Below are 14596 nucleotides of genomic sequence, written 5' to 3' on the forward strand. Positions count from 1 at the left end.
GGATCCTTGTAGTATTTATCAAATGCAGCACTTGCAAGAACCAGTGTTGCAAGCACTACTGTACTATCTTCTACTTCCGGGCTCTTTACTCTTTTCATCGGCATACTTTTGGGACAAGATACCTTAAATGCAGCAAAAGTTGTTGCTGTCTTCATCAGCATGGCTGGGGTTGTAATGACAACTATGGGCAAGACTTGGGCATCAGATGAGTCAGAATTGAGCTCTTCTGGGTAAGCTCATTGCGTATGTCTTGTTCTTTGTTATTTATAATCGAGATAAATTAATATGTACTCTTCATGCTTAAGGTTCTGAAACAAAGGTAAGCTAATTTTTTGAGAATATGTAAGATATTTATAATACCAGCTGTTTTTGTGATTGCCAAAGATTAATCTTCAGCAAGCATGCCATATTATGCAGGAATGGGAAGAGGTCTCTTACTGGTGATCTGTTTGGTCTTCTTTCTGCTATGACATATGGTCTTTTTACTGGTTGGATTTCATCCTCTTTACCCTTTGTTTTTCTTTCTCTATTATGGAATAGAGTGTATATAGTTTACCAGATTGTTTTACAATACTGCAGTGCTTCTCAAAAAGTTCTCTGGAGAGGAGGGAGAAAGAGTTGATATTCAAAAGCTGTTTGGATATGTTGGACTCTTCACTCTTGTAGCTCTCTGGTGGCTTGGTAAGGTCTATCATTGCATTATATAACTACATCAAGCTGGTAACTGTACTATCATGTTGCATGTTAAGGAACATATGATCCATGTCATGAATGTTGTAAATGAGCTTTAGAAGTGCCTTTTTGGCCTTTGTTTAACTCTTTATGTTGTTCTTTTCTGATATCTCTAGATTTCTTTGCTTTTAGAATCATTACATATTAAATTCATTGTATTGCATTCAAACTTCTAAATAGTCATCTTCTTATGAATACATCTAATTCTTCATAGTCAGAAAATCTCCACTTAATTTGATAATCTTATAGGAATTTCATGTTTCTTCGACATTCCTATCAAAGACCTCGAGGAGTCTCCTCTTCCATTGTTTGTAACTTTAAACAAATCTTCCTTTAGTGAGACAATTGTCAAAAGTCCCTTTGTTAATCTCAACGTGTTTGCACTGTTGACCTACAAGATGAATGCCTCAACAAATTGCCTACGAAGTTTTTCTAACTGCCTATTCCCCCTTCTTTTTCCCGAGTTGTTGGGCTCACCTGTGGTTTCTCTTTAATGCATACTTATATCTTAGAGAACTTCCAACTTCCGCTCACAGAAAGTGGTGGTACGCTTAATTGGTTGACCATTCTCTATACATACATATATATATATATATATATATATATATATATGTATGTATAGTAGGGCTACTGTGCTATTAGGAGCACAACAGCCTTTGTGCTCCTAAGTTCTTGACCGCCTATCAAATTTGATGGATAGTTAAGGTGAAAGAAAGAAGAGAAATTGAAAAGAAATTGGGTTTCTTAATTTCTCTTTTTTTTGAATTTCTCTCCAATTTGTCTTTTCTCTTTCACCTTAACCACCCATCAAATTTGATGGGCGGTTAGGAACTTAGGAGCACAAGGACTGTTGTACTCCTAATAGCACAGTAGCCTTACTCTCTCTCTCTCTATATATGGTGTAATTTACAATCTAGGAAAAATATGAGAATCAGAATGAAATTTGAAATTAACTTTGGTAATCATAAAGCCCATTGATAACATAACCTAACATGAAAGGCAAGGTATGGTAACGCTCGGCCCAGGTTCCTAATCATTACTACCAACGAATCATTGCTGTAACGAGTATGATAACATAATTATATCTGGTCCGCTAGAGACAAATATATTATTTGGTTACGTTGATATCACAATCAATTTTAAACATCGTTGTCACGGTGCACCATGCACTATTACATGCCATGTTTGAAGCAACCACAAACCAAGAATTAATCATCCCATTATGTGTAGCTTCAATTTACAATAATACCCCTATCAAATTTGTTGTCCCGAGGCGTTTCATTCAGGAGTCTTGATTTACTGTTATGTATTAATTTTATTTTTATCTTTTTTAAAATTTTTAAATTTTTAAATTTTATCTTTTAAAAATATCTGAATAATTTTTCGATGAAGGCAAAACTAATATGTGGCAGTGAATCAAGTGCTTTTCAATAAAGCGTCATTGTCGTTGGAGAGCTCTCCACTAAAATTTTATCTAATATATTACCCTCCTATTGTACTCTTCATAAAGTAAAATACGATAATCGTGTTGACGCATTAGTGCCAATAACACACATAGCATGATAGATTTTATGCTAAATTGTACTTTGATTCTAAGGCTATGAATGGAATAATACTTTGATCTTCAAACTTCAATTTGATATAACTCCTAGCTTGAATTTTATAAATTATTATAATTAAGTCATACAATCTAATTTAGTTAATTAATTGTATATTGATGTGTTGTTGATTTGAAAATGATGTCATATCTTAGCTATTGTTGCGTCACAATAATGCTTTGTTCGCTTGCACATTGGCACATATTAATATTTAGTTCAGTAAATTAGTTCATGGGACTTACTTTGAAAGTAAGTTTGAATCATAATTTATAACAAAACAAAATTTTAAGAATCAAAACTGACCCCTCCCTAGAGCAGGTGGCAAAGGGCTTAGTGGTTGGTATCCGAGGTCCTAAGTTTGAAACTTAATTGATTCATATTTTCAGCTATGTTTTTTTTGAAATGAAATAAACAAAACGGATAGCGTGCTACCTATCTCTCTCAAAAAAAAAAAAAAAAAAAGAATCAAAGCATCACAAACCTCATCATTTAAGAACCAAAAGTATACAGATATTATTTCGTAAATACTACGTATACATTCAAAAGTGACTGTACACCCTACTCTCCATTCATCCAAGAGCGGAGAGTTGCGCATTCTTGAATAGGTGGGGGGTAAGAAATAATACCTACTTTTAGGTATACTAGTCAGTGCACGTGCGTTGCACGTATAGATTTTTCTAATATAATTAAATAAATCAATAAATTAGTGAATAAATAATATTATATTTAAATAGTAATGTCAGATTTAAAAAATTATAAAATATTACAAACTATGAACAAAATACTGGATAGAAAATATAGTAAAATAAAAATATAAATTTGAACATCCATACATGAAAATAGTTTAGATTAAAATGAAGTAATAAAAGAAGAGTTAAATTCATTCTAATTTTATTGTCTTAGTTGTCGTCATTGATGATCATTTTTTTTTTTTTTTAAGTGAGAAAACTTTGACTCGGTGATATTCATCACTGAAGCTTCGTCATCGTCTTCAAGAATTTTTTTATGAGTATAATTTAAAGAAAAAAAATCTTACTTCTTATTGATTCAAATTTATGTTTTTCATTTTGCTATATTTTCTATATATAATACTTATGTGTATTTTGTTTATAGTTTGTAATATTTTATATGGGTACCTCTCAATTGAGTTATGAAATTTTGTTAGAAAAGAAAAAACAACTATTAGTTGAACAAATAAAACATTCGATTGTATTCCTAGAAATATTAATGGTCAGGATGTAACCGATTGTTGTTACAAAATAAATGTCAAGTATTAAAGCAAAAGTTTTATTAAAATAACAAGATAAAAGTGATAATTAATTAGGGCTAAATTACAGAAAATTTTCTATCAAAATTTGATTTTTCACATTCCCCCTGTCATTTAAAAACCTATACTTTGCCCTCTTGTAAAATGAAAAATGTTCATTTCACCCCTTACCGTTAGTGATCCGTTAGAGTTCCGTTTATAAAATATTATTATATATATATTTATGTCAAAAATGCCCTCGGTCTTCTCTCCTGTTGGCAAAAATGATGAGGGGCAAAATAGTTATTTTGTCATCACAGTTATACCGTACCTCTTATGATTATTTTTTATTTTACAAAGGAGCAAAGTGTAAGTTTTTAAATGACAGAGGGAAAAAGTAAAAATCAAGTTTTGACAGGAAGATTTTATATAATTTAGCCATTAATTAATTATTTTATATAATATTTTAGAGAAGACAATTAATTTACAAAGTGAAAGCAAGTTACTATGCAACTAATTCATCAAATCATCGAAAAATATGAAAGTAAATTAAAAAGATTACTACAAGTACAATTTTATCGTATACAATTCACTCAAATATAAGTAAATAATCAATTTTTAAAAAAATTCAAAAAAAAGTACATATTAACAAAAAAAAAATTTAAACAAATAATTTTACAAAACTAACTGTTCAGTAAGTGTATGAAGACCAATTAAATAAATATCACCAAATTGATTGAAATTCACATAATATTCAGAATATTTTTTTCTAATAGTTCTTTTCTCTTCAAATTCAAGTTCTAATTAATGTCATTGCTTATGGCAACTTATATAGAAAAAATAGAGAAATAATAAAAATAAATAATTTACAAATATCTAATAATTATTAATTGCATTTATTTAAAGTGTACACTTTTTTATTCAACCTTTTTATTTTTTTAAGAAATCTCTTTCTTTCTTGGACAAAATATATCTTCTCAATCTCTTCGTTTTTTAGAGAAGATACCTTTTCGCCAAAACTCTTAACTCCTCGTTTCTTGGAGGAACTTTTTCATATCTTGGAGAAGATACATCTCGATCCTTCCCACCACGTTTATCGGATGCCAAGACGATGAAGAAATCAAATATTAAATTTTTTATTTCTTTATTAATTGAAAAAGTTATAATATTTTTGTTTGTAGAAGAAAATATTTAAACCTCCATTTCTCCTATGCTTGAAAGATAAAAGGATTGCACATAATTTTTTTCTTTCTCTACTAATTGAAGAAACTATAAACTATTCATTTCTATGAGCACATACATTTCTTGGGCACTACCGGAAGAATAAAGGTCGTTGAGTCATATATATATATATAAAGCACAATCATTCTAATTTATAAATTTAAAATTACAATTTAAACCTCTATAATATGTATTATTAGAATAAACTATTTATAAAAATTATATTTTTAAAAAATTATTTTAAAATTTAAAATTAAATATAAATTATTTACTATTTTTTTTAATATTGGCTATAGAAAATATCATACACAAGATGAATACTCTTTTTAATAAATCATTTACTTCCTATCAATAATAGAGGATGGAAAATGCCCACAACATCAACCATGAGCTAATAAACTTTATCTATCAGAATTTAAATTTAAATCCAAACAATCAAACAAATTATGTTTATCTATTTTGTAATTTTGCATTTTAAATATTACATCACTGATTTTTAAAGGTTAACTCTGGTACACTACATTTTTGTTTGTAGCTTCCTCATCGAAATTCGCAATGTAATTTATGAGTTTATTGGAACAAAATCACAATTATATTTTGTATACAAGAGAAGGAAAAATGTATTTAAATTTAAGTCCAAAGAATTCAAAAAAATTATATTTATCTATTATATGATTTCACATATTTAAACTTTGCTTTATTAATTTTCAAAAATGAACTCTACTACACTATATTTTTTTTCTCCTTCATGATCAAATTTGTCTTTTAATTTTTCTTGGTATAAAAGTAAAATTAAAGGTTATATTTTTAACCTTAAGACAATAATTGAAGTTTAGTGTTTTGTAAAATTTTATAAATATCTAATTTAATATAATTTTCTATATTATTGTTGACGCCGGAACTTAGAGGGGACATGGAGATAGGACCAATATAACACGATAAATACTCGACCCGCTGTAGAATCCACCACGTCAAACTCGAGCACACTCACCGCTATGCGGAATCTACCAACACAATGGTTGAGTAACACTCTTCTCTCACAGAAAATCCACCTAAAAGATAGGAGGAAGAAGAAATCCTTATTCTCAAATAAAAGTAGAAACTTCAACTTAACTTAACTTTCTTTTCATTATAAAATCATTACTTATTTATAGGCTCTCAAATAACCCTTTATCTTCTCTATACATTAATACACTCTTTAATTTTATAGAGAAAGTAAAAGACACTTTTAGGAATACTAAAAGACACACACAATTCTAGACTATCATAACTCATTTTAAGAAAACGAAAAGACAATTATAGAAAAACAAAGGGACACACTTATTTCAAAACGAACATTTATTAAGCAATTAATGACTTCATCTATCAACTTTAGGAACGGTGTTAATTGTGATTTATAATTTAATTATACAACATTGTAATGAATATCTAGATAGTAATTAGTTGACTTTACTTTTTTTATTTTCTAGATAAATATATTTTGTTTGGAAAAAGAAAACTCCAAACAATTCAACAAATAATATTATTTGTTTTATGATTTTGCATATTTAAACTTTGTTTTAATAGTTTTAAGAAATTAACCCTACTACACTATATTTTTTTCACCTTCATCATCATAATTCGTCATTTAATTTAAAATTTTGTTTGTACAAAAGTGTAATTGAAGGTTATATAGTTAAGACACTAATTGAAGTTTAGTATTTTGTAGAATTTTAAATATTTTTTAAAATGATATAGAGAATTTAAATTAAAAATAAGAATTGCTCTAATTTAAAATAATTTTCAACATTATAGTTATTTATAAGTTAATTATATAACATTATAATTAATATCTAAATAATAATTAGTTGACTATAAGTTTTTTAGAATTTTGAGAATAAATGAATTTTGTTATGAAAAGAGAAAAAGTACTGCTTTTTCTTAAAAAAATTTGAAAAATTTTGTTATACTGTAATTTTTTTTTGAAAAGTTCTGAGGCATAATAATAAATTTTAATTCTTGTTGATAGTAGTTAAAAATAAGAAATGCTCTAATTTAAAATAATTTTCAACATTATAGTTATTTATAAGTTAATTATATAACAATATAATTAATATCTAAAGAATAATTAGTTGACTATAAGTTTTTTAGAATTTTGAGTATAAATGAATTTTGTTATGAAAAGAGAAAAAATACTGCTTTTTCTTTAAAAAATTTGAAAATTTTTGTTATACTATAAATTTTTTTTGAAAAGTTCTGAGGCATAATAATAAATTTTAATTCTTGTTGATAGTAGGGCGTTCATCTAATCATATTAAGTTTTAAAATTTTATATTATTATTTATAATTTAATTATGTAAATTTATTGTTAATATTGAACTAATAATAAATTACCAAGATACCCTTGGTAGGAGGGGGTGAGGAAAACCCACCAAATATATTTGTTTATAGTTAATATCAAGATTCCTTTGGTGGGGGAGATAATTAGGATTTTAAAAGGTACGTGCTAAGTAAATACAGAGACTACAATTTGGAGTACACTCGAAGGTATCCATATCATTTGTCTTATTAATAGAATGGTCTCTCCAGTTATTGTGTGTGATCCTGGGAATGAGTTTTACTAGCCGTTGCGATTGGACATATATAATCGATCCTGATCACAAAGCATGTTTTTGAAAGGAGGCGGCGGTAACAAATAAGAAAGTTATGGATTTAAAATTAGCGAGAATTAAGGAATTTCATGTGAGTCCTCTGAGTTTGTGTATTAATATATATGAGGAATTTATTTTGAAAAGATTGAAAAGATGTGTCAGATGTTTAATTCGGATTTGGGCGTGTCAGTTTATGGAAAAAAGAATATCAAAACTTGTAAGTGGAGAAAATACTTTTCCTTGGTTATGTACTTTTGCGCGAAATAATAACCTTTGGCTAGGTGTTATCAGGAGCCGAAATATATAGAATACTTTTAAAATCGCTAAATTACTTACTAGATGCTATTATTGATTTTTGACCTGATGGTAAAAAAATTTGGCCGGTGGATTTAAAATTTATAAGCACAAATAATTTAATACTTCTAAAAGCATTCCAAACCTATAAGTTGTAATTAGTTCAACATAAAATAATCGTCACCTAAAAAAGTATTTCTAGAAGTTCATTAATTATCTGGTTCAGTGGTTGACCGATAGATAACAGTAACGGGCACCTACATGGTATTGATAATAAATTATTGAATTTAATAACGCAAACGATAAGGTAAAGCAAATAATAGAATCTCTTGTTTTAGTACGCACAAGCATTTACGTACTATAATTAATTTTCTCTGTCTCACTCTAGAGTGTGGGGAGAGAGAGAGAGAGAGAGAGAGAGAGAGAGGAGCTTTGGATTCGTGTGGTGGGTGCGTTAGTACCGAATTTATTAGTGCCTGACGACACGTACTCTGTCCCGCACCAGATACGGCTCCAATTTTGGGTATTCCTTTTTCTTTTCTCTTCTTTTCTTTTCTTTTTCTGTTCTTTTCTTTTCTAACGTGTGCGGTGCCGCAGTCCATGCAGCAACTAAAGCTCACCAGACAGAAATTGCTCTCCTTCGTACCCACAACTCAACGGATAGAGATTGAGAGAGCAAAGCACTGGACATGGATACGGGGCGAGCGCACGCGTACAGTGATTACTCGGTCAATCTCCACCGTCCATGCTCCCCGAGGCTCTGATCGAAGTTTTCGCCTACTAATTTTATTTCTAATAATATTGATCGAAAATTCACGGTGAACGATGGAGAGAAATAAAAAAAATAATAAAAAAAAAAGCACACGGCGATTCAGCTGTCATGCTGAAAAAGGTTGTGGTTCGAGTAAGCGCTTTCCTACATTAACGCCGCTTTGCGAAAGCTTCTTCGAAAGGGACTTTCTCAGGATGAAACACTGCTGCAGCACTGGTTGGTCTTTGTTTGGACGGTGGTGATCTATTTTGGGCATAGGATTCAACGGCGGAGGAATCTAGATTTCTACTCTCTCGGATAGGGATGTAATCTAGTTACAGAGCCATGTATATATATAATATTATATAATTATAACTAAGCAAAGGAAGTAAGGCAAAAAAAAAAAAAAAAAAAAAAAAAAAAACTGCAACTGAACAGAGGAAGAGAAAAGTCTTACACATTCTCTCTCAGCTCTCAACTACTGCTTGTTAATATTATCCATCAATCAGAGCCGTTTTCGATGATCTCCGATCTTCCATCGCCTGGATCGCTCATCGACCGCACCAACGCGGACTCCGAACCTATAAATAATGAGGATGCGCCAAAAATTACCTTTTTAATAAATTACTCTGCACAATTTAAATTTTAAGATTTAAGGAGTGGAGACGGGAACCGCCGCGGCGGTGGGTAACAATACCTCTGGGGAGTTGAGCGAGCGCTTGCAGTGCGCGATGGCGCTCTGGATGCCGTCCTGCTGCTGGAGAAGCGAGTCGTCGCGCCGCCGCTGCTGAGCGGCGGGCGCTGGCTGCGGCTGCGGCTGCGGCGCGCCGGCGCGGCCTCGGCGGCTGCCGACGCTGATCGGCTCTTCCCGAGGCGCTTGCACACCACCCTCAGCCCCGCGGGGACGCTCGCCCTCGGCCCCTTCACGCCGCACGCCACCAGCGCCGTGTGAGGCGGCGGCGCCGGCCCCGCACCCTCCGCCTCCCCGTCCGTCTCGTCCCCTTCGCCTCCGGCGACGATCCTCGCCGCCGCCGCCGCCGCCGCCGATCCCCCGGAGCGCGGGTGCGTTGCGAACCGAAGCTTCTCGGTGTACCTCTTAGAAACCCTAACGTAGAGCGGCTTGATCTTGCTGAGGTACCTCTTAACCGCCTCCTTGGCGAACCTCGTCTCCTCCGCCGCGGCGTCCTCCGCGGGCTTCGCCTCCTTGCTCGCGGAAACCCTCGAGCTGTTGTCCCGCGTGAAGAGGGACACGATCGGGACCTCCTCGACCTTGAATCTGACGAAGAACTTGCTCGGGCCCTGGTGCTTCGGCGACGTCGCCGCAGGGGCGGCGGCGCCGCCATCGGGCTCGTCGGCGGCGGCGGATCTCGACTTGCGGAGCCCCAGCATGAAGACGCGGAGCTTGGTGGCGGATTTGAGGAGGGAGATGGGGAGCTGGGGCTTCGGATCGGAATCCGAGGGCGCGATCACGACGGAGGGGGGCTCCAGTTGGACGAGCTTCCCCCCCTTGAAGAAGATGTCGTCGGAGGGCGAGAGCGCTCCGGAGCGGGGCCCCTCGCCGGAGACGTCGAAGTTGAACTCCCCCTCCGCCTCGTCGTCCGACTCCGCGGCGGAGCTCTCCCTGTCGACGGCGTCCTCGTCGGCAGGGACGGCAAACTCGAGGTCGAAGAAGGAGCCCTCGTCGTCCTCCTCGTCGTCGTTATGGTTTTCGTCGGTCTCCACGGCGGCGGCGGTGGCGGTGGCGGTGACAATGGGAGCGGAGGCGGCGGCGGCGCCGTGCCAATACTTGAGGAGGCTGAGGGTTTCCATGGTTGGGAGAGCCACCAGAGAGAGGTAAAGTAGGACACTTGGGACTTCGGCTTCTTTAATAAGTCTCTCTTTCTCTCTCTTTTTCACACTCTCTCTTTACTATAAGTTTTTTAGGGATAAATAAGGAGAAACGCAACCTAAGAAGAGACTTGTAAGTAGGATAATACACCAACTTCTATTATGTCTCACCCTAGTCCTCAAATTTTGATTTAGGCTTCGTTGGGGTTACAAAAAATTACGTTACAGTGCGGTAAAAAAGTAAGTTAAAAAAATATTTTGTTTATTTTCGTATTAATATATTTTTATTCTATATATAAAACGAAGCTTGGCTAGAAACTAAAGAGACTAAAATAGTATAATTATCCTAAGTAGCTTCCTCCTCCGTCGGTAGGTCCCATTTGAATCCCACCATTTTGAGACTATTAAAGACACAAAATGTAACTTTTTTTTTTTTTAGAGAGAAAAGTAACATATTATCTGTTTCATTTATTTTTAAAAAAACAAATTTAGATGAAAATGTAAATTAATTAGGATTCGAATTTGAGACTCAGGTATCAATCAACAAATTTTTTGCCGCTAAAACTAGGAACAACAATCGATCAAAATGTAACTTTTTAAGCTCTTATATTCCAAGGTTGGAATGGGTTAAACACAAAATATAACTTTGAACCACATGCTAGTAATCTTCTAAATACACTTTACTGGAGTTTAAGGAGTATGGTTTAACTAAGTACGATTTTTGTTCTAGTTTTCTATTAGTAGCTGATATTCTTTCGTTCTCCACGTCTTCGTTGGGATGGAAATGGGCCGATCAGCCCATCAAGCGAGCCGAAAGATATTTGTCACGGGTAGGATTAATTGGTTCATCCATTTAGCCCGGCCCGAGATTTATTTGTGCTTTAAACTATGAATGGATAGCTCAATAGAACTCGGGCTTTTATGTGAAGTACGTGAAGGGGAGAGAATAATGAACGAAATATAGTTAATGAATCAGATTTGAAACGGACCGTTTTGAGGTGTTCTAACTTTTGAGAATCTAAGGTTCCTTTCAAGGGGTTACTAAACGGGCCAAACAGTTTTTTTTTTTTTTTAAAGATAGGCAGCATGCTACCTGCTTCGTTTATTTTTTTTAGAAATAAAATTAATTGAAAATGTGAATCAACTAGAATTCGAACTTGATACCAACCACCGAACCTTTTGCCATTTGCGTCACGTACGGTCGGTGGGCCAAACAACTTCTATTAGTGATAAAATATTACTTAACACCTCCAACTAAATTACTCAATCCAATAAGTTGAAACTAATAAAGAAAACATTGGGAAAAGCATATTAGTTGACTGACTCCAATCTCCAAGTATTTATTTCAAGCTCATCTCTACTTATTTTCTTTAGCCTCCAGTAACTTACAAGACCACAAATCCTTCCAATTCCTTATAGCATTTTCCCCTTAAATTACAGGTGCTCTCTTTTTCCTTCTCTTTCTATCTTTTATTCTTTTTAGCACTCTAAATTTACTGCTATTATGGTTGAAAGTTTGATTCTTATGGGTAGCTCTATATATATTCCTTGTTTCATGAGCAAGCAACTTGTATTGTGTTGATTTTTCTCCAAGGTTTTTAGCTTTTAGAATGTAGAATTTTCTCTTTTTTTTGGGGGAGGGGTCAAATCTGATGAAGGTGGAAATGAGATTCTCAAATCAGTTTTTGAAGTTTGGACTAAAGAAGGGGCTATATGCATTCACCTTTCTTCTAGCCATGTTGATAATTCTCCTCAGTGTGGCCTCACTCTCAAAATTTTATTCCCAAAGCTCCATTTTGAGCACCTACAAATTTGGCATATATGGTGATGTGCACAATAAGAGAATGGAAGATAGAGTTGATGAGATCATGGATACAGTTATGAACAAGCTTGTTGAAGAGATAGAGCATCTAAAGGAGCTAACAAGAGATTCTGGAGCAGACCAATCTGAGTTGAAGCATGAGAGATTGAAACACACTTCTTTTCTCATTGAAATGTTAGGCCTAGTGGGCTCTGCTAAGTCCGTGCTGCCTAGTGAGCGGCGACATGCTCCTCACGGAGAAAGCCTCGGCCGTAATGCTCATCCGTTGTCTAAGAGTGGTCAACCGTACGATGAAATGATCGAATACTTTCTTGTGGAGGAGATAAGGAAGTATGCGAGGATTAAGCCGAGCAGGCTGGGGAAGCAGAATTTCATGGGCGCCAACGGGACGTTCACGAGCATCGGCCATGCGTGTTTTGCGATGAAAGAAGAGCTCGAGGAGTACATGGACTACGATGTGGGCGACTTCTGCAAAGATGATTGGAGACAGGCCCAGAGACTAATGGTCCACGGCTGCGACCCCTTACCTAGAAGGAGATGCTTTTCTAGAGCTCCAAAGCTATATGCTAAGCCTTTTCCTATAAATGAATCCATGTGGAAGCTCCCTGACGATCGGAACGTGCGGTGGAGCCAATACAGATGCAAGAACTTTGCTTGCCTCGCGAAGAACGCCACGAAGAAAGGTTTTTTCAAGTGTTCTGATTGCTTTAATCTCACGCGCCATGAAATGCCCAGATGGATGGAGTTGGTCTATCCTGATCCTGCTTCGAACTTAACAGCTGATTTCCTCATCAAAGAAGTTCTTCAACTTAAACCTGGGGAGATAAGGATAGGGCTGGATTTCAGTGTAGGGACCGGAACATTTGCCGCGAGGATGAGGGAGTTCAATGTGACTATCGTGTCAGCTACTATAAACCTTGGAGCTCCCTTTAACGAGATGATTGCTTTACGAGGGCTCGTTCCTATCTACTTGACTATTAATCAGAGGCTTCCCTTCTTCGACAACACGCTCGATATCATCCACACGACGAGGTTTCTCGATGGTTGGATCGATCTCATACTCTTGGACTTTGTTTTGTATGATTGGGATAGGGTTCTTAGACCCGGTGGCTTATTATGGATCGACAGTTTCTTTTGCGCGAAGGAGGATTTGGACGATTATTTGGAGGCGTTTAAGATTCTGCGGTACAAGAAGCACAAGTGGGTTATTGTACCAAAGATGGATAAAGATGGTGAGGAAGTGTTCTTCTCAGCAGTTCTGGAGAAGCCACCTCGGCCTTTCTGAGGTGATACATGAGTTACTGTTTCATTCTTGTTGATGTTTCCACATTCTGTAGTATCTTGTTTCACGCTTTAGACGAACTTTTAAGTGAAGAGGGTGCTAATGGCTTATTCTAGAGCATGTGTGCAAAAATCAGTTGTGGAAGTTATCAAGAGATGAACTTCAAATTGTATCAGCAGTTTCAAACCCAGCTAAACTTGCTGTGCTCTGTACTGAAAAGGTTTCGCTGATTAACTGTACCAAACATTACATGCTGCTTCTTCTTCTTCATCTAATTGTGAAGTGGTGCCTAAGGTATGAAAGGACAACAGTTTTGATCAATTTGTTGCTTCCTTTTTTTCCTCTTCTTCTTTTTCTGTTTCCGGCTTTCCACTGGACAGAATCTCTCTCATTGCCAACAGCTAATAATATTAAGACCTAGGTTTGGATGCTAATGTTTATTGAACGTTGTTTGCAAAACATGCTTGCCTACTTGTCATGTTCTTCCTTTTTTTTTTTTTTCCATTTTCGTTGTTGGGTAAAAATCGGTACAAAGTTCAGTCAAAGGATCATTTCATTAAGACCATTAAATGAAAGTTACTATGTACAAGTTGCCATTTCAATTTGCTTGATTATTCTTTAATTATTACCGGTGAGAAGTATGGCTTTTCAAACAGTCTCTTTATTTGAGAAGTAAAAATAAAGCATTTCACATGCGACATAGTAGTCTAAAATTTGTTGCATCAGGTAATTTAATTAATTTGGACTCCAAGAGCTTAAGCTTTAATGTTAGAACTCCTGAGTCCTGTCTAGTATAAGCGAGAAGGCGTTGAGAAAACTTGGCAAATGAGTTTCTGCAGATTCTTGGGCAGCAGCTCCAGGCAACAAAGTCTCTTGGCCTGCAGCACATGAACTTTTTCCGGGTTTTGACCATTTTTCCTGTAATTATCTTAATTTACAGCGACAGTGAAATATAGCGGAGGACACTCGACAGTGAACAATAAAAATAACAGCGGGGCGAATTTTCTGCAAAGCATGTCTTCCAAAAAGCTAGCGCTTCTTCTACCAACACTACTTGAATTGAAACTTTTAAAATAAAATTGCTGGGCTGATGCATTCACTGAGTTAGATGTATGTAAAAATTCTCAGATAGTTAGTAGAGAGCCATTTTTAAAAATTTTGAAACGCAACGGTCAGAGATTTTTTTTTTTTTT

The 14596-nt window shown here is 35.3% G+C and overlaps 2 protein-coding genes across 2 annotated transcripts; one reads left to right on the top strand and one right to left on the bottom strand.

The window, feature by feature from the left end:
• On the bottom strand, positions 8978 to 10281 carry LOC109717591 (probable membrane-associated kinase regulator 2). Its single transcript, XM_020243437.1, has 2 exons — positions 9170 to 10281; positions 8978 to 9053 (listed from the first exon to the last, which is right to left on the bottom strand). Exons 1-2 carry the CDS (start codon positions 10279 to 10281, stop codon positions 8978 to 8980), a joined length of 1188 nt encoding a protein of 395 aa, XP_020099026.1.
• Positions 11928 to 13819, top strand: LOC109717039. The gene has a single exon (XM_020242685.1). It carries the CDS (start codon positions 11952 to 11954, stop codon positions 13404 to 13406), a length of 1455 nt encoding a protein of 484 aa, XP_020098274.1. The 5' UTR covers positions 11928 to 11951; the 3' UTR covers positions 13407 to 13819.

Source organism: Ananas comosus, linkage group 11 (assembly GCF_001540865.1).
Source record: "Ananas comosus cultivar F153 linkage group 11, ASM154086v1, whole genome shotgun sequence".
Classification (NCBI taxonomy): Eukaryota; Viridiplantae; Streptophyta; class Magnoliopsida; order Poales; family Bromeliaceae; genus Ananas; species Ananas comosus.